General features: G+C 35.2%; 1 protein-coding gene across 1 annotated transcript in view; it reads left to right on the plus strand.

The window, feature by feature from the left end:
• Nucleotides 1-26,932, plus strand: part of THSD7B (thrombospondin type 1 domain containing 7B) — a 576,660-nt gene that overhangs the window by 26,121 nt on the left and 523,607 nt on the right. The window contains exons 2-3 of the mRNA XM_057306371.1: nt 287-1,097; nt 26,658-26,903. Of these exons, the coding sequence (XP_057162354.1) occupies nt 287-1,097; nt 26,658-26,903 (1,057 nt within the window). The remainder of the gene's footprint in view (nt 1-286; nt 1,098-26,657; nt 26,904-26,932) is intronic.

Raw genomic sequence — 26,932 nt, forward strand, 5'->3', positions numbered from 1 at the left:
CCCTGCAAGTCAGTGCTTTTATTCTGTCTCTTACGTAGTTAAGGACACCAAGGCTCAGAAAGTGGAATTAACTCGTCCAAGTTGACCTCGCTGGTAAGAGACGGAGTGGGGATTTCAACAAAGGCAAACTGATCCAGCCTCCACACTCTTAACGGCCAGATTATATTGTCCCCTTGAACCCATAATTTCATACTGGTTGTGTTGGGAAGTGGGCAAATTGACCCATTTTTTGTGTGGATGGCGGCATGGGATCTCTGAGTAATTGACGCCCATCTTTTGCCCATAGGCCCCTGGGGAAGGTGTACGGGAGACTGTGGACCAGGTGGAGTGCAGAGTCGCGCACTGTGGTGTTTCCACTTGGAAGGGTGGACGAGTCACCTGTCTAACTGCGATGAGAACAGCAGGCCTCCAAAGGAACGAAGCTGCTTCCGGGTGTGTGACTGGCACAGCGACCTCTTCCAGTGGGAGGTCTCTGACTGGCACCACTGCGTGCTCGTTCCTTCCAGCCCCGGCCCAGCCAAGCCTCGGACCGCAGAGTGCGTGACGGCGCAGCATGGGCTGCAGCACCGGACTGTGCGCTGTATTCAGAAGTTGAACAGAACCAGGGTTGTAAATGAAATATGTGAACACTTTGCCCCTCAGCCCTCCACGGAACAAGCTTGCCTCATTCCCTGCCCCCGGGACTGTGTTGTATCCGAGTTCTCACCGTGGTCCGAGTGCAGCAAGGGCTGTGAGAAGCGATTGCAGCACAGGACCCGGGCGGCCATCGCTCCCCCTCTCTATGGCGGGACTCAGTGTCCCAATCTGACGGAGTCCAGAGCCTGCGACACTCCCATTTCCTGTCCTCTTGGCGAAGAGGAATATACTTTTAGCCTTAAAGTAGGACCATGGAGTAAATGTAGACTGCCTCATCTTAAAGAAATTAACCTAAGCGGAAGAACTGCTCTGGATTTTAGCTCTGATTCCAAGGAACGAGTCGCCTTTCGACCTCAAAGTTACAAGCCGCATCCCATTTCCAAGCCCTGGGACTTAGAGATAGGTTATCAAACCCGGCAGGTCTGGTGCACCAGAAGTGATGGAAAAAATGCTATGTTAAGGTAAGGAGGACTTCAAGTGTTTTTATCTTTGATTCACCTATATATTTTACAATGTAATTTTATAAGGTTTGTTTATGATTCCCTACAAAAGGAAAGTTATAACCAGGTTGGGATTTGGATTTTTAGAAGTTTCATTGGAGAAGTTTTCAATTTCAATTATGAATATTTCAGAGTATAGACCAGGCAGAGCTCTGAATTCTTGCAATTAGTAGTGCAACTATATAGGATAAAGCATATATTACCACGGTTTATCAAACTATCAACCAGTTTACAAAAATAGTTTATCATTTTTCATAATATTCAGGTTTTTTATTTGTTTTTGTTTACTTTTGTTTTCATGAGTAAGAAGGTTCTCTAACATTTTAGTTGTAGATTTTTTTTTATAGTAGTAATAATAGCAGTAAGTTAATCCAAGAATACTTTCTTTGGCATTGATTTGAAAAAAAATATTACCTTGTTCAGCAATAAACAGAATTACAAGCCTATAGAGGGAATGGACTACAACTTTTAAAAAGGTTAGTTTAGGCTTAAAAATTATTTGTAACTGTTTTACTTTCAGTTCTAGTACCAAAAAATCATGACCAAAGTATATAGACGTATGTTCAAAGTCGTATTTGTTTAATTTTCCCCCAGAAGGTCTTAAATGGAAACACTGGTATATTACCAAGTTTTTCCAAATTTAAATGCCTTTCATGAGTACTTAAATAACAAAACAGTGAAACACTTGTCCCTAGAATTAATCATTATCATGAGTTACTGTTTTCTTGGAATCCACAGCTGGCTGGGAGAGGCTCAAAAGACTACCTCTGCTATTCAAGAACAAAGTAATGTGATGATTTTTTTTTTTTTTTTTTTTTCATTTGACTTCACAAATGAGCATATTTTATCTTTGATGCTTCATTCTGATTTATGCCATATGCAATTGGCAAGTCCATTGAAGAGTGATTTTCTGTCTTTTATTGCCTGCCTCTGTGAAGCCCAAAAGATTAAGCAGATGATTTGGGTGAATATTGTTTGAATGTGTATGTGGGATTCTGTAAAGACATTGTTTTCTTAATATTCCAGAGAGTGTTTTCATTTTTAGCTTGCTTGTTTTTGCTATGTTGTTGTTGTTGTTTTTAATTAAGAGACTTTATTTTTTAGAGAGGTTTTAGATTTACAGAAAAATTGAGTGGAAAATAGTTTCCGTATACCTTCTCATTACTCCCCTCCACATGTACAATTTCATACATACATCTTGCATCAGTGTAGTGTACTCGTTACAATTCATGAGCCATATCAATGTAATACTATCGTGCATAGTTTACGTTAGAATTCACTGTGTTGTCCATTCTATGGGTTTGGCCAAGTGTATAATGATATGTATCCGCCATTACTGTATCATATAGAATCGTTTCACTGCCCTGAAAATCTGTGCTCCTCTTATTGATCTCACCTTTCCTCTTCCCAGTTCTGGTCCCTGATGTTCAATGATCTTTTCACTGGTTGCATAGTTTTATCTTGTCCAGAGTGTTGTATAGTTGGGATGATACAGTAGTTAGCCTTTTCTTATTGGCTTCTTTTGCTTAGCAATATGCATTTAAAGTTCCTCCACGTGTATCCATGGCTTGATAGCTCAGTTCTTTTTATCACTGAATAGTATTTGTTGGTTTACAAACTACCCCCCACCCCCACCCCTTATACACAGGGCAGGGAGAGACCAAAGAAAGAGGAGACTGCTCCAGATTGGTAGATGACATTTTAATAATCAAGAGAACTTACTTATGGGGCTTGTTTTAGGTGGCTGCAAAATGAGTAGATCTCTGTACCCACCTGCCAAATCTTAAAAGTTTATATAGATGCCTTCATGGGATCCAGTCACGTATATCATCTAGATGGTCTCAAAACACGTTACTCCCTTGAGGCTATGTCCTTGGAGAAGCTCCCACTGTGTGCAGGGCATATATTCCAAAGATAAGGGAGGGAGTGAGGAGCCTCCAGTTGCCCAGGTCCTGCGCAAGGTCAACTGGTAGTCATATCCTCTTGATTACCTCCTCCACCAGTATTCCATTGTATGGCTATATCACAATTTGTTACCCATTCACCTGTTGAAGGACATCTTGGTTGCTTCCAAGTTTGGAAGCTATAAATAAAGTTTCTATAAACATTCATCTGCAGATTTTTGTGTGAACATATGTTTTCAACTCATTTGGAAAAATACCAGTGGGCACATTCCTGTATTTTGTGGTAAGAGTTTGTTTAGTTTTGTTAGAAACTGCCGAACTGTCTTCCAAAGTGGCTGGATCATTTTGCATTCCCACCAGCAATAAATGAGAGTTCCTATTGCTTCACATTCTGGCCAGCATTTGCTATTGTCAGTGTTTTGGATTTTGGCCATTTTTTAATAGGTGTGTAGTGGTATCTTGTTTTAATCTGTAATTCCTTAATCACATATGGTGTTCAGCATCTTTTCATATGCTTAGTTACCATCTGTTTATCTTCCTTGGTGTGAGGGGTCCAGATCTTTTGCCTATTTTTTGAGTTGTTTTCTTATGGATGAGTTTTACAAATTCTTTTTATATTTTGGATACCAGTCCTTTATCAGATATGTGTTTTGAAACTGTTTCCTTCCAACTGATGGCCTGTCTTTTCATTCTCTCAAAAGTGTCTTTCACAGAGAAGAAGTTTTTTTGTTTTTTTTTTTTTAATCTTAATGAAGTCCAATTTATCAGTATTTCTTTTGTGAACTATTTTTTGGTGTTCCATCTAAAACAAGTTCTTTAAACCTAAGATCAACTAGATTGATCCTATATTGTTTTCTAGGGGTTTTATAGTTTTACATTTTACATTTAGGTCTATGATCCCGTCTAATTCTTGTGAAAGGATAAGGTAGATGTCTGAATTCTTTTTTTTTTTTTTTTTTTTTTTTGCGTGTGGATATTCAGTTTTTCTAGTATCATCTGTTAAAAAGACTCTCCTTTCTCTTGAATTGCCTTTGCTCCTTTGTTAAAGATTATTTGACTGGGGGCGCCTGGGTGGCACAGCGGTTGAGCATCTGCCTTCGGCTCAGGGCGTGATCCCAGCGTTGTGGGATCGAGCCCCACATCGGGCTCCTCTGCTAGGAGCCTGCTTCTTCCTCTCCCACTCCCCCTGCTTGTGTTCCCTCTCTCTCTGGCTGTCTCTATCTCTGTCGAATAAATAAATAAAATCTTTAAAAAAAAAAGATTATTTGACTGTATTTATGTCAATCTATTTCTGGGCTCTCTGTCTTTATTCCATTGATTTATTTATCTATTTGCCAGCGAAACAATGTCTTAAATACTGAAGCTGTATAGTAGTCTTGAAGTTGGGTAGTGTCAGTCCTCTGAATTGTTCTTTTTAAATATTGTATTGACCTGGGCCTTTTGTTTTTTCATATAAACTTTAGAATCAATTTTTTCAATAAACAAAATAATTTGCTGAGATTTTGATTGGGATTATTTGTAGTGTATGGAGCAATTTGCAAAGAAATAATATCTTGATAATATCGAGACTTCCTCTCCATGTACCTGGAATATTTCTCCATTTATGTACATCTTTGATTTCTTCATTGGAGTTTTATACTTTTTATCATGTAAATCTTATACATATTTTATTAGATTGATACATAAGTATTTCATATTTTTGGTGCTAATATAAATGTATTGTGTTTTTAATTTCAAGTTCTAATTTTTTCTTGCTAATGTACAAGAAAGCAATTGACTTTTCTATATTAATCTTGTATTCTGCACCCTTTCATGATCACTTACTAGTTCCAGGACTTTGTGTTGTTATTGTTGATGAAGATTCTTTGGGATTCTCTGTGTAGACAAGCATATCATTTGTGGGCAAAGGAAGTCTTATTTCTTCCTTTCCAATTTGCAGTCCTTTCATGTCCTTTTCTTGTCTTACTGTATTATCTAGGACTGTCAGTATGATGTCAAATAGAAGTGATGAGGATGGACATCCTTGCCTTGCTCCTGATCTTAGCAAGAAAGCATCCGGTTTCTCACAATTAAGAATGATGCTAGTCGTAGGTTTTTTGTGGATATTCTTTTTTTTTTTTTTTTAATATTTATTTATTTGAGAGAGCGAGAGAGCAGGAGCATATGCGTGAGTGCAAGCAGGGGGAGGGGCAGAGGGAGAAAAACTCAGGCAGAACCTGTCAGGGGGCTCAAACTCAAGACCCTGAGATCATGACCTGAGCTGAAATCAAGAGTTGGATACTTAGTTGACTGAGCCACCCAGGCAACCCATGGATATTCTTTATCATGTGGAAGAACTACCCCTATGTTCCTAGTTTGCTGAGAATTTTTGTCATGCATTGGTGTTGGTTTTTGTCAAGTGCTTTTTCTGTATGTATAGATATGATTGTGTAATTTTACCTTAGTCTGTAGATATGTTAGATTGTGTTAATTGATTTTTGATTGTTGAACCAGCTTTGCATACCTGGAATAAATTGCATTTGGGTATAATGTAGTATTTTTTTTTATGTGTTGTTGGGTATTATTTGTTAATATTTTGTTGAGGATTTTTGCACATATGTTTATAGGAGATATTGGTATTAGTCTTCTTTTCCTATGTCTTTGCATGATTTTTGGTAATAGGGTAATGCTGGCCTCATGAATGAATGGGGAAATGTGTACTCTGCTTTGGTTTTCTGAAATAAATTATAGCAAATTAGTATAGTTTTTTTCTTCACTGTTTGGAAGAATTCACAGTTGACCCATTGGGGCTTGGTGTTTTCTGGTTTGGCAGGTTATTAATTATTGATTCAATTTCTTTAGTATATGGACACCTATTCATATTAAAGATTTTTCATTGTGTGAGTTTTAGCAGGTTGTGTATTTCAAGGAATTGATCCATTTGTCTAATTTATCAAATTTGTAGGCATAGATTTGTTCATCATATTCCTTTATTATCCTTTTAATGTCCATGAGATCATTTTTGATGACCTCTCTTTTATTACTGATATTAGTACTTTGTGTCTTCTTCTTGTTCTTGTTCTTGTTCTTGTTCTTGTTCTTGTTCTTGTTCTTCTTCTTCTTCTTCTTCTTCTTGTTCTTCTTCTTCTTCTGTTTCATCTCCTTCTTCTTCTTCTTCTTCTTCTTCCTTCTTCCTTCTTCCTTCTTCCTTCTTCCTTCTTTCTTCTTCTTTTTTAATTTAGTTAACCTGGCTAGAGGCATATCAGTTTTACTGATTGTTTTTGAGAACCAGCTTCTGGTTTCAGATATTTCTCTACCGATTTTATGCTTTCAGTTTTGTTGATCTCAGTTCTAATTTTTATTATTCTCTTTTGCCTACTTTGGATTTAATTTGCTCTTCTTTTTCTAGTTTTCTAAGGTAGCTTAGGTTATTGCTTTTAGGTATTTTCCTTTTGCTCTACTATGTGAATTCAGTGCCATAAATTTCTTTCTAATCATTGCTTCCACTACATCCCACAAATTTTAATAAGCTGCATTTTTATTTTCATTCAATTCCAAATATTGTTTAACTTCTCCTGTGACTTCTTCTTTGACCCATGCATAATTTCAGAGGGTGGTGTTTAATCCCCAAGTATTTGGGGATTCTCTAGCCATCTTTCTGTTATTGATCTTTAGTTTAATTCCGTTGTGTCCTGAGAGTATACTTCGTATGATTTCTGTTCTTTTAAATTTGTTAAGGTGTGTTTTATGGCCTGGAAATGTGGTCTATCTTGGTGAATGTTCTGTGTAAGGTTAAGAACGATGTGTCTTCTGCTATTGTTAGATAAAGTATTCTATAAGTGTCAATTATACCCAGTTGATTGATGGTGCTGTTTGGTTCAACTATGTCCTTACTGATTTTCTGCCTGCTGGATCTGTCCATTACTGATTGAGGGGTGTTGAAGTCTCCAACCGTAATAGGGGAGTCATCTGTTTTTCTTTGCGGTTCTATTGGTTTTTGCCTCACATATTTTGATGTTCTGTTGGTCGGTTCATAGACATCAAGGATTGGTATATCTTCTTGGAGAATTGACCCCTTTGTTGTTATGTAATGTCTCTCTATATCCCTAACAGTTTCCTTTTTCTGAATTCTGATTTGTCTGAAAATAATATAACTACTCCAGCTTTCTTTTAGATTACTTTTAGCATGCTATGTATTTCTCTGTCTCCTTATATTTTAATCTACCTATGTCTTTAAAGTGGGTTTCTTGTGGATAATATAAGTTGGGTCTTGGGTCTTGTTGATTTATCTACTCTCATAGTCTCAGTCTTTTAATTGGTATATTTTTAACATTGACATTTAAAATGATTATTTATATAATTGGATTAATATCTATTACATTTATTGTTTATTGGCCTGTTCTTTGTTCCTCTTTTTTACTTCCTTTGTTTTTTCATCTCTGACTTTAATTGAACATTTTGTATTATGCCATTTTGTCTCCTCTCTTAGCATATCAGTTATAGTCTCTTTTCTTTACCTTTTTCAGTGGTCACCCTAGAGTTTTCAGTGTAAATTTACAACTAATCCAAGTTCACTTTCAAATAAAACATACCACTTCATACATAGTGCAAGTGTCTTGTAACAGAATATTCCCAGTCCCTTTTCCCCATCCCTTATAACACTGCTGTCATTAATTTCACTTACCCATAACCCATAATTATTCAATACATTGTTGTTATAATTCTGAGCAAATTGTTATCTATTACCTTCTATTCAACAGTTCTTCTTTATTTATGGAGTTCCACGTTTCTGACCTGAATCATTTTCTTCACTCTGAAGAACTTCTTTTTAACATTTCTTTCAAGGCAGGTCTATTGATGACAAATTTCCTAAATTTTTGTTTGAGGAAGTCTTTATTTCTCTACTTTTGAAAGATAATTTGACTGGATATAGAATTTATGTTGGTGGGTGTTTTTCTTCCAACACTCTACTCTGTTTTTGTTTGAACAGTTTTTAAAATTAAATTGATACAATTCTTATCCTTGTTCCTCTATAGCTAAGATGTTTCTACTTTCCACTCCAACTCCCCATCCCCAGCTTTTTCTCAAGATATTCTCTGTCTTTGATTTTCTGTTTTGAATATTGTATGCTCTGGTGTAGGTTTTTTTTTTTTTTTTTTTTTTTTTTTTTTGAAGTTTATCCTGTACTTTGTGTTCCCTGAGCTTCCTGAATCTTTGGTTGTTTGTCATTAATTTTGAAAATTTCTCACTCATAATTACTTCAAATATTCCTTTTTTCCTCTTTTCTTTTCTTTCTTTTACTTCCGGTATTCCTAGTACATGGATGTTACATTATTTGCAGTTGTCCTGTAGTTTTTGATATTCTCTTTTGTTTTTTTTTCAATTTTTTTTCTCCTTTATGTTTCAATTTTGGAAGTTTCTATTAACACTTTTCCAAGCTTAGTGATTCTTTCCTTAACTATGTCCAGTTTATTGATGAACCCATCAAAGGGCATTCTATATGTCTGTTTTAGTGTTTTCAACTTCTGTCATTCCCTTTTGATTCTTTAATAGAATTTCCATCTCTCTGTTCATAATATGCATATAGCATTGCATATTGTAAATTTTTTTATGTTAGAGCTTTTAGCATATTAATCATAGCTGTTTTAAATTACCAGTATGGTAATGCCAAAATTTTTGCTATATGTGAGTTTCTTTTTTTTTATTTTAATGTTTTTTTATTATATTATGTTAGTCTCAATCTGATGCTTGCTCTGTCTTTTTCAAACTGTGTTCTTTGTCTTTTAGTATGCTTTATATTCTTTGGTTGAAAGCTAGACCCGGTGTACTAGGTAAAAGGAACTGAGATAAATAGACTTTGAGTATGAGATTTTGTATTTATTTGACTGTGTTTGCTGTAGTTATGGGGGTGAAAGGCTAAAATTTTCTTCTGCTGTCCTTGTTATATTTTTTCTCCTTTTTCTCCTTTGTTTTTGGGTTTCCTTAGAGAGTTCTTCCTAATTAAGGTCTGGTACATGACGTTTGTTTTATTATAATTCTCCGTTATTGAGCTGGAGCCTCATTAGTGTTATGTTGAATTTGGGGGAGAGGGGAAATGTTTTATAGTCCTATGATTTGGTCTTAATCTTTTATTGAACCTGTTCTCCCAGGATGTGGACTTTAAAAATGCTTCTCCCACCTCACAAGTTTTTCCTTCCCACTTAGGTAATATGGGAATGCTGGAGGGGGCAGGAGTTGGGTATTTTCTTACCCCAGATCAGTTAGGCTCTGGTAAAATCCCATTTGGTTAGGCTTTGGTAAGATAGTTACTTTTGGGGATGGGCCTTTTAAAGATGAATTTTCTGGGTATACTTCAGAATGACTTCTTTTCCACTCCCCTTGATGGGAGCATGAGAAGATTTTTCTTTATCGTGAGAACTTGGTCAGACTTCTGGAGGTGCAACTCATGAAAATACAGGATTTCTAGTAGGACTGGGCCCTCCTGAAGTTTCTAACTGTAAAGCTCATCTACACCAACACCACGAGCAATTTGTTAATCGCAGTTTAAGTTTTCCTACCCTGTAGTGGCTCCAGTTGCTGTTCTGGAATGCTCCCAGTAAGTTTTGATTCTCCATATCCACCTGTTTGTCTCTCCACTTTTTGGGACAGTCATCAGTCCCATGACTAAATTCTCCGATGAACTGAAGAAAAGTTGTTGATTTTTCATTTGTTTAGCTTTTTTCTCTCATTTTGATGACCGCAACGACACCTTTCAAGCTGCTTAGATGCTGGAATAGAAACCAGAAGTCACCATGTTCTCTTTTGAGTTCCAGGCAGTATATTGAACAAAAACAACTTTTTAAAAACATTATCTCATGAAATTTATACTATTTATTTCATTGAGTCATCAAAGAGTTATGAGATGACTCACATACTATCATAAAATGTTTAGTTCTTAGGAAAATATGGTGGTAAGTGGCAACATTTCTGTTTCTTTACCTTCTACCACAATGTACAGAAACATTACCCTTGACATCTTTGAGGTCATGTTGTTGACAATGTTGTCTAATTTTTATCTAACCTGATGGATCATTTGGGCATAGTCCACCAGAATTTTTACTAAAGTGTTTCAAATCCATCTCTGCAAAGTACACATTTTTTCCCTTTTTTGTGGATCTGATACATTGAAGAAAACACTGTTATTTTTGTGTCTGTTGACTTCTAGGATGAACTGTAAGTTTCCCTTAATCAGTAAAAATTGTCCTAAATGATGGATTCCTTTTATGCCAAACTTATATCTACCTTTACATTGCTTTCCTTTCAGTGGTCTCTGTAAGGACAGAGGACCTCTGTAAGGACTGTAGGGACAAGTGGCATTTTGTTCCCCTTGTTTTGATTTTGGCAATGGCTGGTTGTCGTATAATTTAGAATAGGATGCTTCCATAATGGAAGCTTCTGCTTGTGCCTTGCTGGAAAGTCACTTTCACAATCTAGGACACCATAGAGGTTTAATTAATGTCCTTTACTCGTTCTCTCATTGATTACTGTTAACTTTTGATAATCACCTCAAGCAATTTTCCCTTCACACTTATATTTGCAGTGTGGTAGTCAATTGTATTACTCTTGGTGCCCTCTGCTCCCTTATCATTGATTTGCCTGTTGGGTTTAAAGATCTTTTGTTTTTAGGGGCACCTGGGTGGCTCAGTCATTAAGCCTCTACCTTTGGCTCAGGGCGTGATCCCAGAGTTCTGGGATCGAGCCCCACAATAGGCTTCTCCGCTGGGAGACTGCTTCTTCCTCTCCCACTCCCCCTGCTTGTGTTCCCTCTCTCTCTGGCTGTTTCTCTGTCAAATAAATAAATAAAATCTTTGGAAAAAAAAAAAAAAAGATCTTTTGTTTTTAATTGTCTCTTTGCATACCCTATTTTTTTTCTTTTATTTTGATGGGAGTATCTCTGTGGTTCCATTATTACATTTTTAAATAGATGTCCTACGGCCTGTTCATTTTTTTTTTTTCAGTTATCAGTGAAGCTGTTATTGAACCTTTACAATTCCTAACTTAGTGAAATAAAATGTCTTCTTTATTCAGTTTTTGGTTTTGTTTTACTTTATTTCTTTTTTTGTTGTTGAAGTAGAAGTGCGTCTGAATTGAGAAATCTGAGTTTATAGTAGGCAGTCTGTTTATATGAGTAAAAAAAAGTGATTCATATTTATTATTTTGGTGAATAAAATTCAAATAAATGGGCTTTATTTTTATTTTAATATAGAGAAACATTTGGCAGAGGCCATCTTTTAAGAGCTGTGAGCATGTGGTACATGTTAAACGTACTTTAAATTCTCAGGCCTCTATGCTTAAATAAATACTCTGTGATTTCCCTTGAAAAGAATTCCTGAAAGGTAATAAATTTTGACTACAAAAAGAATCCTATCACTAAAGCTCAAATCTCATTGTTACTTTGCTTTTTTTTTTTTTATCTCTACTACCAGAGTAGATTTAGAAAGAAGTTTTCTATTCTTATCCCTTTCAAAACATAAACAAATGCTGACCCTGAATATAAAATTATTTTCATAATTTGGTTTTTGAAAGTGGTAGAGAATATTTTGTTGCTTTTGTTGTGTTCGTGGGGATGAGAATAGAGAACTTTCTTTCCTGTTTTTTCTTTTCAGTTTACTTTCAGTTTTGGGTTTTGTTTTCCTCTTCTCATATGTATTGATTTAATTTTATTTTTAAAATATATTGAACATTAACATATTTCTGAAATCAAAAGTATACATAAAGTTACTGGGAGGAGCATTACTCCCTCTTAATATCTTTATCCTGCGTCTCCTACGTTTTGTAGATAATTGGTGCTCTTATTTTCTACTTTATCCTTCTATTTTTCTTTATGTTTTCTCATTTTCATTTCTCTCTTACAGAGTAGCATACTGTATAATCTCTTTTTCATTTTCACCTAATATTATTTTCTATAAATTGTTCCATATCAGTGATTCAAGATCGCCCTCATTCTTTTTTTTTTTACAGTTGTATACTATTTCATTGAGTGTACACTATCGCTTATTTGAACAGATTCCTATGCTTAGACATCTAGGTTTATAATATTTTGCAATACAAATAATTCTTCAATAACTTTGCTCATATATTTTGATATTGTTGGAGGTATTTCTTCAGGATAAATTCCTAGAAGTACAATTGCTGGGAAAAGAATAAATATATATGTTCGTTTAGATATTGCCACATTCTTTATGGGAGTGATGCCATCTTGCATTACCATCAACATACTTACAAAGAGGGTATATTGTCAAGCTTTTGAACTTTTTCCTAATCTGGAATGTGAGAAATGGTATTGTAATAGGATTTTAATTTGCATTTCTCTTGCTATGTGTGAATTTGAGTATTTACCCATATATTTAATTGGGTCCATATTTATAGACCATTTTGTGACTTGTCTGTTCATGTTGCTTGCCTGTATTTCTATTGGCAGTTTTATCTCTGCTTTCATTTTCAGATGTTTGTAGTTAGAGATACTAGGCTTGTATCTGTAATATATGTTCTTCTGTTCTCTCAGTTGGCACTCTGTGTTTTGACTTTGTTTACAGTGATTTTTGTTATGCAAAAGTTTAAATATTTTTTACATAGTCAAATTGACAGGTATATTGCATTTGGAATTTTAGTCATGATTAGAAAACTTTTCCATGCCCAGTTTAGACGTACCCATGATTTCTCTTAGTGCAAGCATAATTTTATGTTTTACATTTGAATTTTGCGTCAACTTAGACTCTGTTCTTGTGTGTGATGTGGAAAATGGATTTAATTTTATCTTTTTCCAAAAGTCTTTCCAGTACATTTTCCATTTATAAAAGACTCTCTCTTTGACCCTGTAATTGAGAGAATATCTTTGTCACATATCACGTTTCTATGTGTAGTTGGAGTTCTTACTGGGGTCGTATTCTATTTTAGTTGTCTATTTATTTATTTAAAAGATTTTATTTATTTGAGAGAGCAAATGAGTGAGAGAGAAAGCACAGGAGCAGGAGAAGAGGGAGAGGGAGAAGCAGACTCCCCACCGAGCAGGGAGCCCAGTGCTGTCCTCCATCCCAGGACCCTGGGATCACGACCTGAGCTGAAGGCAGATGCTTACCCAACTGAGCCACCCAGACACCCCTTAGTTGTCTATTTATGAGCCAGTCCCTAACTATTTTAATTAGAGAGGCTTTGCCAGTATAATTCAATATCTGATAGGACTAGTTCCTCCTCATAATTGTTCTTGTTCTGTATTTCTTTACTATTGCTTACAAAATTTATGATCAGCTTGTCCAGCTCAATAAAATAAGCTCATTGGAATTTTTGTGATTAAATAAAATTTATAAATTAACTTGGAAAGAAATAATACCTTGGTGTCAAGACATCCTAACAAAAAACAAGGGTTATCTTTCCCTTTGTTTCAAGTCTATTTGTGTGTGTATTTGAGATATTTTATAGTTTTATTTATAGGGATCTTGAACATTTCTTAAGTTGTTTCCCTAAGTTTTATATTTTTGTTGGTGTTATAGTTGGTGTTTTTGTCATCCATTACATTCTCTAAGTGGGTAATACAAAATGCTATTGATGTATGTATGTTAATTTTATAACTTGGAGCTTGCTGAGTTCTTTTATTAAATGAGTCATTTTTTATCATTTATCTTCTGGTGCTTTTCAAATATACTGTCATGTTATCAGCAAATAGAGATAGTTTTGTATATTCTTTTCTCATTCTCATGCCTTTGTTTTCTCTGGTTTAATGTACTGAATGCAGAAAAATCTTAAATAGTCGTGAAGATAGTGCATATTCTTACCTTTCTCAAATCTCATTGACAGCGCTTCCAGGATTTCCCCATTAAGTAAGATTTTGTTTTTAAGATTGAGGTATTTATCAGTTTTCTATCAACATTGTAACGAATTAGTGGCTTAAAACAACACATTTATTATTTTGTGGTCCTGGAGGTCAGAAGTCTGAAATGGATCTCACTGGAATGAAGTCAAGCTGTGAGCAGGCTGCAGTCATTCTGGAGGCTCGGGCAGGGAATTTCTGTACCTTTTCTAGCTTACCAAGACCACCTGAGTTCTTTGGCTGGAGGTGTAGTTTCTTCAGATCTTTTTCTGAGATTTCTCTGACCCTCACCCCGTGCATCTCTCTTTTACTTACAAGGAAACTTCTTTATACATTGGGCCCGCCAGACTAACCCAGCATAATCTCCCCATCTGGAAATCCTTAATTTAGTCATCTCAGCAGAGTATCTTTTGTCATTTAAAGGAACATATGCATACGTTTGGGGGACCGAGGCATGGAGTTCTTTGGGGGGAGAGGCATATTCTGCCTGTCACAAGGGGTGCACGTGTGTGTGTGTGTGTGTGTGTGTGTGTGTGTGTGTGGATTCAATTAAATTAAGGAAGTAGCCACCCACTCCTCTTTTTTGTCAAGAGTTTGTATTAGAATGAATATTAAATTATGTTGAAGGCCTTTTTTAGAATCTTTAAAGATAAACATATAAACATAAGATTTTTTTTCTTTGAATCTATTAATTAAGGTGAATTAATTAAGGTGAATCAGTATATTTTCCAATATTGAGCCATTTTTGCATTTGTAACACATAGTTCACTTTGTGGTTTTCTTCTTTTTGCTCTGTATACCAAGTTGAGATATGACAATGCTTACTTCATAATAATAATAATATGGAAGTTGCCCTTCATTTTCTATGTTCTAAACAATTTATATAGCTTTGAGACTCTCTGGTCACTCAAGGTGTGGTAGGATTTCTTTGTGAAAACAGCTAGACCTGATACTTTATCGTGTTCTTTGAATATTGTCTCTATTTTTTTCTGTGGACACTGGTCTGTTCAAACCGGGAATAGTTTCGATAGGCTATATTGTTAAGATAAATGACGCATTTCCTCTAGATTTCCAAATTTACTCGCATAGATGTATTACCTGTATAGAATTATTTACCCCGTGTCATTTTCTATTTTTATATATCTGTCCTTTCTCTCTTCAATTATTATTTAAAATAGTGGTTTGTCTTTTGGTTGTTTTTTAAACAAAACAAGATTTTGGATTATGAATTTGATCTACTGTTGTTATGTTCCCGGCTTCATTAGTTTTTTGTTTTGTTTTTGTTTTTTGTTTTTTGTTTTTTTTTGGTATGATGCTATCTTATATTTGTAAGATTCTTTTTATATTTAAAAGTACTTTTTTTAAAATAATTTTTATTTTGTCATATTAGTCACCATACAGTATATCCCCAGTTTTTGATGCAATGTTCCATGATTCATTATTTGCATATAACACCCAGTGCTCATGCAATATGTGCCCTCCTTACTACCCATCACCGGCCTATCCCAGTCCCCCACCCTCCTCCCCCCTCCCCTCTGAAGCCCTCAGTTTGCTTCATTAGTTTTGACATTTTTCTTCATTATTAACTTCCTTATGCTTCCTTTGCATTTTTTTGTTCTTTTTCTAAGAAAGGTTTTTGGATAGGATATTTAATTAATTTATGTTAATCACTGTGGTATTCTATTTTGTAGAACCTACTGATATTTTCTTCGTGTTGTAATCTATAAGTGATCTTTATGAATGGTCTCTTTGCGCTTAAGAAGAAGGTTTATCCTCTGTTATTGGTGTATGTATGTACCTTACTAATTATACAATTCAGGTTTTTTAATATCTAATTTTTTGTCCACTTCTCCTCACTTAGACTAAAAACAATTGTTAAATTCCATATTATTAACATTTCTGTTTCTCTTGCATCTTCTGTTTTTTTTCTGTGCACAGTTGCTCGTATTATTTGGCACGTAGATATTAAAAACTGTTATATCTTCGCTGTGGAATGTAGCTTTTCACATTATGAAGTATCCTTATCTGACTCTTCTCATCATTTTTGGCTAATGTTACTTTATCTGATACGAGGGTTGCAACACATGCATTCTTACTGTTTCCATTTGACTACTAAATCTTAGTTTATCCCTTTATTTTTAGCCTTTTTGAATCACCACATCTTTAAGTATGTCGCATATTCACCAGCAGAATGGAGTTGGGTTTCACTTTATGAGTCACTGTAAACATTAAATTTCTTTTAACAGATGAACTAACCTTCACATTTGTTGATATGACTGTTGGCATGGCTTATCTCAATTCCATCATCTTATGTTGACTTATAGTGTATATCATTCATATTTACGATGTGTCTTTTTTTGCGAGTATACGTTTTGCTTTTAAATTTAGTTTTGCTTGTATTTTTATTTTAGGGATATTTTTAGGGATATTAACTCTTCTTATAGTGTCTTTTCCTCCCCTTTATCTAACCTAATCTATTACTATGTGTTATGTTAGTTTTAAATGACTCTTACCTATTACCTGTGATCTTATTCTAGTTTCCCATTTTTCTCTTTCTTATCCTTCCATATTTTCGGTGAATTCTTTCTACTTGTCAGAACAAATAATGTTTACATATTATTCTTCTACCCATGACTCCACCCTCATTGTTGTCTTAGTGTTACAGTTACATCTACGAAATGCTTACGCTCGGTCCTTTAGCCAAATTGTCTTTGGCGGGATGCAGTTCACCATGCAGTAGTGGAAAGTCACAGTGAAAAGTATTTCCTGAATGGCACGCATTAAAAACTATTTGAAGGCCAATTTAGCAGGATATAATATACTTGGTTCACATTTTCTCTTTACCTTTCTTGAAAATTCACTGCAGCCTTGATCTGTGTGTTGTTTCCGAGAACTCTGTTGCCAGTTTAGTTTTTTGGCATTTGTTAGTTATTTCATTGTTTCGTCAGATTACTTTCCTTTATCTTTAAAATCTAATAGTTTCACTAATATGTGAAAGGATGCTATAAATGTAAGATATTTTATGTAAGTCCTGGCAGCCACAGAGGAAAATCCTATAATAATTACACAGAAGAACTTGATGAAGACAAAGCATACTGACCAAAAGACATCAAAACACACACAAAAAAGTCAGTGAATAAGAAATAAGAAACATTGACTCTACAAAACAACAGAAAACAATTAACAAAATATCAACAGTAAGTCCTTACTTAACAATCGTTATTTTAAATGTAAGACATATAGAATGGCAGAATGGATTAAAAAACAATATCTAACAAAAAGCTACCTAGAAGAGACTCACTTTAGCCCTAATGATATGCATAGACTGAGAGTGAAGGGATGGAAAAAGATATTTCAAGCAAATGGAAACCTAAATAAATAAATAAATAAATAAATAAATAAATAAATATTTATATTTATATACCTTCCTTATATCAGACAAAATAGACTTTAAACTAAAAATGGTAAAAAGAGACAAAGAAGGTTGTTATGTAATGATAATTGGGTCAATACATCAAGAAGATATAACAATGATAAATGTTGATGTGCCCAGTATTGGAATACATAAGTGTGTAAAGCACACACTAACAGAGCTAAAAGGAGAAATAACCAGTACTAGTCAGAAACTTTAATACCCACTGTCAACAATGTATAAATCATCCAGACAGAGAATCAATAAGGAAACAACAGATTTGAGCAGCACTATAGACCAAATAGACTTAACAGGCACACATGGAGCATTCTACCCAACAACAGCAGAACACACATTGTTTTCAAATAAGCATGGAAAATTTCATAGGTTAGAACACATGTTAGGCCACAAAACAAGTCTTAGAGAATTCAAGAAGATTGAAAGTATCTTCTCTGACCACAATGGCATGAAACTTGAAATCAGTAACGAGAAGAAAATTAGAAAATTCACAAACACTTGGAAATTTGACAGCGCTCTCCTGAACAACCAGTGGATTGAAGAAGTGAAAGGGAAAATAGAAAATGTTTCTTGAGACAGACAAAATTGGAAAAACAACATACCTTAACCTATGGAATGCAGCAAAATCAGTTCTAAGAGGAAGTTTATAGCAGTATATGGATATATTAAGAAGCAAAAAAAAGATCCTAAATAAACACTGTAACTCTACATTTTAAGGAACATGGGAAAGGAGAAGAAACTGAGCCCAGAGTTAGTGGAATAAAGGAAATAAAAAAGATTAAAGCAGAAATAAATGAAATAACAACAGAAAAATGCTAGAGAAGATTAATGAACAGGGTTGGTTATTTAAAAAGATAACGAAAACTGAGAAACCTCTAACTAGACTAACCAAGGAAAAAAGAGAAAAGCCTCCAATTTAGAAATTATAAATGAAAAAGGAGATGTTACAACAATACTAGAGATGTTGAAAGGATCATGAGAGGCCACTATGAACAGCTATAATCCAACAAACTGGACAACCTAGAAGAAATGGAAAAATTATTAGAAACATACAATTTACTAAGACTTAATCAGGAAGTAAACCAATTACTAGGAAGGAGATGGAGTTAGTAACCAAAAAGCACTCAATATAGAAAACCCCAGGACTAGATGGCTTCTCCGATGACCTTTACCACACATTTGAAGAAGAATCAACACCATTCCTTCTCAGACTCTTCCAAAAATTAAGAGGAGGGAACCATCCCAAACTCATTTTATGAGGCTAGCACCATCCTGATGCCAAAACCAGAAAAGGACAGTACTAGAAAAGAAAACTATAGGTCACTATCCTTGATGAATATTGATGCAAACATTCTCAAGAAATACTAGCAAACTGAAATTAGCAACACATTAAAAGGATGGTATGCTGTGATCAAGTGGGATTTATTTCTGGGATGTAAGTATATTTTAATTTGCCAATCAACGTGATACATCACATTGATAAAATGAAAGAAGAGAATCATATGGTCATCTCAATAGATACAGAAAAAAGCATTTGACAAAATTCAACATCCATTCATGATAAAAATTTTTAACAAATTAGGTATATAAGAGCACAGTAAAGGCATTATATGAAAGGTCCACAGCTACCGTCTTACTCAGTGGTGAAAAGTTGAAAGCTTTTCCTCTAACATCAGGAACAAGACATGGGTATCCACTCTTACCACTTCTGTTCAACATAATACTAGAAGTCCTAGCTAGAGCAATCAAATAAGAGAAAAAAAAAAAGGTATCAGAATTAAAAAGGAAGAAATGAAATTGTCTCTACTTACAGATGACATGTTTTATATATAGAAAATCCTAAAGATTCAAGCAAAAAAACCACTGTTAGTTCTAATCAATGAATTCAGTAAAGTTGCAGGATACAAAACAAACATTCAAAAATCAGTAGCATTTCTATACACTAACACAATTTTTGCAAAAGAAATAATCAGTCCCATTTACAATAACACCAAAAACAATAAAATGGTTAGGAATAAATTTAACTAAGGAGTTGAAAGATCTCTGTACTGAAAGCTATAAGACATTGATTAGAAATCAAAGAAGACACAGATAAATAGAAAGGTATTTCATGTTCATGGGTTAGAAGCATTAATATTGTTAAAATGTCAATACTACCACAAGCCATTCATAGATTATTCAATTCCCATCAGGATTCCAATGGTATTTTTTACAGAAATAGAAAAAAAAAAAAAAACCTCCTAAAATTTATATGGATCATAAAAGACCCCAAAGAGCCAAAGAAATCATGAGAAAGAAGAGAAACGTGAGAGGCATTTCCAGCTATATTATAAAGCTGTAGTCATCAAAACAGTATGGTACTGGAATAAAAACAGGTAAATAGACCCATGGCACAGAGTTAAGAGCCCAGAAATTAACCCAAATATATATGGCCAAGTAGTATTTGACAATGGAGCCAAGAATACTCAATGAAGAAAAGACAGTATCTTCAGTAAGGGGTGCTGGGATAATTGGGTATTCGTATACAATAGAATGAAACTGAACCTATATTTCACACCACTCAACAAAAATGATCTTAAAATTGATTAAAGACTTAAATATAAGACCTAAAACCGTGAAAATCCTAGAAGTAAGCTAAAGAATTAAGCTCCTTGACATGGGTCTTGGTAATGATTTTTTTAGACATAACACTATAAGCACAAGAAACAAAATAAAAAAAAAATGGGTAAGTGGGGCTATATCAAACTAAAAAGCTCTGTGAGGGAGAGGTAGAAATGCAGGAGGGTGGTCAAAAGAGACAAACTTCCAGTTTTAAGATAAATAAGTACTAAGGATGAATGTACAGCATGATGTTACAGCTAACACGGCTGTATGATACATAGGGAAGTTACGAGAGTAAATCCTAAGAGTTCTCATCACAAAGAGGATTCTTTTTTTTTTTTTTTTTTTTTACTTTTTTCTTCTCTTCTTTCTTTTCTTATTTTATCTATCTGAGAAGATGGGCATTAGCTAAACCTAATATGATTATCATTTCACAATAATGTAAATCAAACCATCAGGCTGTATGTTTTAAACTTACACAGTGATGTATGTCAATTACTTTTCAATAAAACTGGAAAAAAATAAATGGAAAGGCATTTAAATAGCTTAGTTTTATTTTTATTGAGAATCAGAAAGAAAAAAAGTTAAATAACTGAAGTACGGCCCTCTTAGTTGTATATTCTAACCTAACATAAACATAATTTTTGTTAAACAAGACGTCATTTACCTCAGGTTCATTTGGCCAAGTAAGGTGGTTATAGAAAACAAGTAAACTCATAATCTTCCAGCTAAAATTTCTCAGTAATGCTTAGTATTTTTTCTTAGTAATTTTAAATTCTTACATTTTCAAATTTGTCTTGCAGACATTTTAGTCCACTTTGTAAAGCATCCAGGGAGTTCATGTAAGACGTGCTACGTGCCTGTTTTTTCTTCTTCAGGCTATCATTCTTATTTTCTTTTCAGATATCCCAGTTAATTTGATGTGTGGCAGAAAAATGCCACCAGTTTGGAGTCAAAATCATTAAAATAGATGGCATATACTCTGTTTTCCCAAATGTGTTCTTTTTTTTTTTTTTTTAAAGCCTTTCTCAGTTTTAGTTTATTTCTCTTCATTTCCCGTTCACCTTTTATTCCCTGGTGTTATTTTCATGATGTGATCTTGCAATCATTCTCTAAGTTAGAATCTGTAAGCTCTGGAAGCAACCGTTCCCTTGTTAGTCTGCTATCATTTGGGGAAGCTGCTACCATATGGATAGCAGTGTTCTTGCTAAACAGTTAGAATAACTGTGCTTCCAAATGGCCCCAGTTAGTTGCGGTTTCACTTCTATAAAACTAATTTTTTAACTATGTAGCATATTTTGGAGGTGTTAGATTTTATAAATATTACACAATGTAAAATAAGATTAATGGAAATGAAAATAGTTCCACAATATGATACTTTACTCGTGCATGTTTAATTACTTCTGGCTAGTAGTTCTTCCACGTGTAGAGTAGATTTGGCTCCTCAGGAATTTGTTAATTTATAGATTGGATCATTATGTGGCTTTCACGAAGCTCTGTGTCAAGTAACTTTTCAGGCTTCTTGCTAAATATGGCAAAACGAACATAATCATTTATCACTGCTATATTCTAGAACCCCACTTAACTAACAGTAAAGGAATAAAAAAGATTTAAACTCTCAAGGACAAATAGAAGAGGAACAGATATGACAGCTAAATAGAAACGTCAACAAATTTTGGGAGCTGGAAAGCAGATGGATGAGCGGTAATTTGCCTAGCAGAGTGGAAAAAGCTGAAAGCTCCCTTTCAGTGGGAAGTTCTGCAAGAAGCAGATCCGCTTACGTGGCACAGACGTACGAGACACAAAGCTATGTGTTTATCACATTTTTGCCTCTTCCATAGCACATGGAAAGACATTTCACCGTCTTCTTTGCAGTTACAGTGGAGCCATTTGACTGATTTGGCCAATGAAATGGAGACAGAAGTAATGTAAGCCACTTCTAGGCTAAAGTTATAAATCACTTTGGGCCATCCCCCTACTCTGTCTTTCCTTTCTAAAGGTGAACTTGAAAGCCATGTATTCTGGATGGTGAGTGTATAAGATGGACACAAACTGGATCTTTTAAGTGTTCAGGTAGAGTGCCTTCTTGGACAGTCTATACTGAACTGTATACAGAAGGAAAATGAACAATTATTTTGTTAAATCATTCAGATTTCAGGATTTGTTACCACAGTATAGCCCTATTGGATTCTGACTAATACAAGATTCTTGGAAGGCTTAACAGTTATAGGCACTAAGTAACTCTGAGGATAAATGTCTTCAATAGGCCTAAAAGTTACCCCTTTACCTGCAGAATGTAGTGTAAGTGTGAAAATCGTTCTGTGAACATGCAGAGTGAGTGAACATCCATATATAGTTTGTGAGAGTGCCCTGACAACTCCCTTCCTCCAGTCAGCTTTCACAGAACAAACAGCCAGGTCTATACAAGGAAGCAAGGGACAGGGGAATTCCCATCTTGGGAAAAAGGTGAGCATTAGTCAGTCTACCATAACGGACAAACAGTGTGGATGGCAGTTCACAGGATAGGATGTCTGAATAGTCATTTAAGATGTGAGAGGAATATAAAACTCAATGGTAAGCTCAAAAAGCAAATGTACTTTTCGAATATTTTGGAAAAAAAAAAACCCCACCAAGTCTTATAATACCTTTGGGAACATGTAAGAAAGGAAAAATCTCACAATACCTAGTACATTTGGTATATGACTATTTATGGCCTAACTCAGGGCAAATATACTAAAGAAAATATTTTACACATGTGTAGTACAGAGACATATAAAAAGAGGTTCAATGCATAATCCTGTGGATTTGCAAGAAATTAAAACAACCAAAAGGTGCGCTAATGGGAAAATTAATAAATGAATTGCCATGTACTCATATTGGAATATTACTAATAAAAATGCACACTATCTGTATTTATCAACATGATAGATCTAGAAGTCATAATAGTGAGGTAAATAATTTCCAGAAGTAGTGTGTTTAATAAAACAATTAAATAAAACTTTTAAAAACATGCAAGACAATGAATGCTATAGATATTTATGAACATACACATATTTAGTTAAAGTACAAAAACATTGTAGAGAATAATAAAAATCAATTTCTGGATAGTGGTTGTGTCTGGACGAGAGAGCTAGAGATGGGATTACAAGGGAGACAGGGGACTTCATCGGAATTTGTAATTTTTTATTTATTTTACAAAACCTGACATAAATGTTAACCTTTGCTAGTAAAGTCTAGGAGTATGCATTATATTACTCTACTTTTCTGAATGTTTGGATATTTAATATTATCTTAAAGTAGTAACTGAAGTGTTGATGAAGGGAAGATACTTTTCTGTTGAGTTTTATTTTATAGGAGTTTCTGTCCTTGTTTTCTAAATAAAGAGATTTCTCTCCATTTCCAGAGGAAGTAAGAATTACTAGAGTAATTTTTTATTTCAAAGAATTCCTTTACAGTGAATACTTACGAAGTAATTTACAAATGACAACATGTTCTGTAAATGTCAAGGAGCTATAATTACCATAGCACCTTTTTTTAAAAAAGACACATCCACAGTATATGTCTGTTTTATTAAAAGACACACCACCTTCTATGAAAGGACTGATTTCCATTTTTGTGTGTAGACAATAATATTTGTTATGGGCTTTGGTTTATAAGGTTATTCTATTTATACTAAAAGTTACTATGACTGTGGTGGGTGGGGGTGAGTAAATCACATTTTATTATTCTTTTTTCCTGCAGATAATGAAACTAAGTAGCCAAGAGAGGCTAAGGTTGTGCTAATGTTTTGTGATGCAAAATTCAGGACCCAGATATTCCTTATTCACAACTTAGTGCTTGTCCCCTGTTCCAGTAAAATGGAATCTCACTGATCAGAATAGACCAGGGCCCTCTGTGGACTTTTACTTTAACCAAGAAGGTACGCTTGTGAAAATAACGTCAAAAATAGGAGAATATGTGATCAGTGGAACATATGCTCTTCCTAATTCCAAAAATTAGGGGCCCTTTTCAAAAATGTAAAAGTCCCTGATTAATCCCTGCAAATCCTGGCAAGTCTTGTTATCCAGTCTACTGAGCCAGTAGGAAAGTCACTTTGGGGGGCATGAGCCACAGAGAGTGAAAGCTGGTAAATGGGAAGAAGCAAACCACCACTTCAGCTGTAGACAGAGAACTGCCTAGTGTGGGACCTTCTTTATAAAAGAAAGAGGAAAGTCTGTCTTGGCAATTAAGACTTTTTTTTTTCCCCCTAAAAACGCACAACTAGAAAATCTCCATTAAATTCCCTATTACAGTGCGAGGGCTGCCTTAACACAGTATCCCTGACTGGGTGGCTGAAACAACAGAAATTAATTTTCTCACTGTTCTGGAGTCTGGAAAGTCCGAGATCAGGCGTCGGTAAGGTTGGTTTCTTCTGAGGCCTCTCTGCTTGGCTTGTAGACTGTTGTCTTCTCTCTCTGTCTTCAGTCTTCCCTCTGTGTGTGCCTGTGTCCTAAGCTCTTCTTAGAAGGAGACCATTCATACTGGATTAGGGCCCACCCTTGTGAGCTCATTTTAACTTAATTACTTCTCTAAAGACTCTTCAAATATGCACAGATTCTGACGTACTGACAGTGCTTCGGTATATGAATTTGGAAGACAATAACAATTCCTGAAGAGTGAAAACCTAGAAACTTCTTGATCAACATGTTCCCATTGTGTTTTACACCAAAAGAGATGGTCCTCTCCCTACCTCCACCACGCACAGAGATAGTACATACTGACATAGGTGGGGCGTTTTCAAGAGAGGCTCTTCCTACTGTGTCTTAACCTGAAGCTCCCAAAATGTTACATTGGAGTGAGTAATGGTAATGAGGTATACATTGCCTTTTTCACTCTAAAGGGAATAATATGATCTGAATAGATTTTACACACACACACACACAAACACACACACACACACATACATATATACAACCAAAGGTTCATCTTATGTCACTGTGACTTCTGAAAGCCACACGAACTCTCTGTGGCTTCATGAAGGATATCAATATGGAAATCTCACTATAATTTGCATGAATTTGAGTATGTTTTATTCTCCTCTGCACATCACTTTCTATAATCCATTTCTCTCCTGGTGGCTCCCTTATCAACATATTTTTGTATATCAGAAACATAGAATCATTTTAATACTTCTCTCTTTTTAAACACATGCACAGGAACCATTACCAAATTCTGACTATAACTCATTACTCCACCAGTTTTCACAGGCCCACTTTTGGAAGTCGGTATTTGAATATATATTGACTTATAGTCCTGTCAAAATCATCCTTTTCTTCCCCAAGGTCATGGATGCTTTTGATAGAATAAGGAAATGCTAACAACAAAAAGGTGGTAAAAAAAAAAAAAAGACTGCCAATTAATATGTGAAGTATTACTTCCTATAGGAGTCTAACTTATTTTCCTCCACTTAAATTTATTTAATGCTCAATTAAATTTGAATTTTTTAGCCCATGATATGAGGCCTTTCCAGAAATACGTTTGAAGAACCCACATACCTAATGTTTATTTACTTTCCTCTCTGAACTTTATGCTTTATAAATTGACAAATTTTTGACAGTTGACAAATTGGCTTTTACTTACCCCCTTTGGTGTGCTTATAAATGTTTAACCCCCATTCTTGGGGGTTGGGCATCAGGTAGGGTGGGGGTGGGGGGCTTGATTTGTAGCATTTGTTGATTTCTGTTGTGTAAATACTCCTACCATGGCCAATTTTAAGTTACCTGCATGAAATCAGCTGGCTTGCAAAATTCCTGAAAATTTAATAGTTAGTTCTTGTGAAACAGTACATCCAGCACTGGCAAACCACTGGTTTCCATCCTCACAAAGTTTCATATCAAGGCTTCAAATATGCTATTTCATTGGCCTAAAATAAGTCTTCTTTCTATCCCATTAATCTTTAAAAAAATGCAGCTCTAATGTCCTCACTCTTAGAACCTCCCCTCCAGCCCCCCCAGCCCCCAGGCCTTCCTAGGTGGTCCATCACTGCCTCATCAACTTTTCTCCTCATCATTATAAACACTTTTATGTTGAATTCATCCCATTATCCTATCTTTTTATTTACCTGTTTCCCAATTAGACTGTTAGTATTTGATAGCACCTGAATTTTGCAAGGAAGGAAATTGATGCTCAGAGCCCAGCAGTGTGGGGGAGACATGATAGCACATTGGTTTATTTTTTCACAGCCCAGTATGTAAAAGAATGGATAGATTAATACTCGACAGCTTACCTGTACCTTTGTTTGACCTTAGACAAATGATGTAGCCTTCCTGAGTCTATTTTCTACAGATGGAGATAATGATACATAAACTCATGAGATCGTGGTGAGAAAGTGCCTGTGAGATGCAGTGGAGTGTGTGACACCTTGGGAACCAGTCAACAAATGGCAACTCTAGGTTATATCGGAGGTGAAAGCACAGTAGAAGAGCCTCACTTATTTCTGATAATGCTTCAGACAAAGTTCAGGGTGAACTCCTCTTACACGTGCGTCTTGCTAGAGTGCAATAACTTCACGGTTTCGGATAAAACAGAGCATACGGTCTTATTTTCATTATTTTGTCATGATGCCTCTAACATTTCTTTTAAATCCTATTTGAAAGCGCATATCAAATTTCAGGTTTGTGTTTTGTTTTTGTTTTTGTTTTTCTCCCCGTAACAGGCACATCATAACGTTGGTTGCATCCATTTAATCTATGCCCTACTGTTTTTTGCTTTTGTCTCTTCAGCCTTTGCGTGCAAGACTCCTTCCCTTTGACTGTCCAGTCCTGCATCATGCCAAAAGACTGTGAAACCACTGAGTGGTCCTCCTGGAGCCCCTGCTCCAAGACGTGTCGTTCAGGAAGTCTCTCACCAGGATTTAGGAGCAGGAGCCGGAATGTGAAGCACGTTGCTATTGGGGGTGGAAAGGAATGCCCTGAACTTCTCGAGAAAGAGGCCTGCATTGTTGAAGAACTCTTGCAGCCATGCCCCAGGTATTGCATATTCTTTGGCAGGAGTATTC

Source organism: Ursus arctos, unplaced genomic scaffold (genome assembly GCF_023065955.2).
Source record: "Ursus arctos isolate Adak ecotype North America unplaced genomic scaffold, UrsArc2.0 scaffold_1, whole genome shotgun sequence".
NCBI lineage: Eukaryota > Metazoa > Chordata > Mammalia > Carnivora > Ursidae > Ursus > Ursus arctos.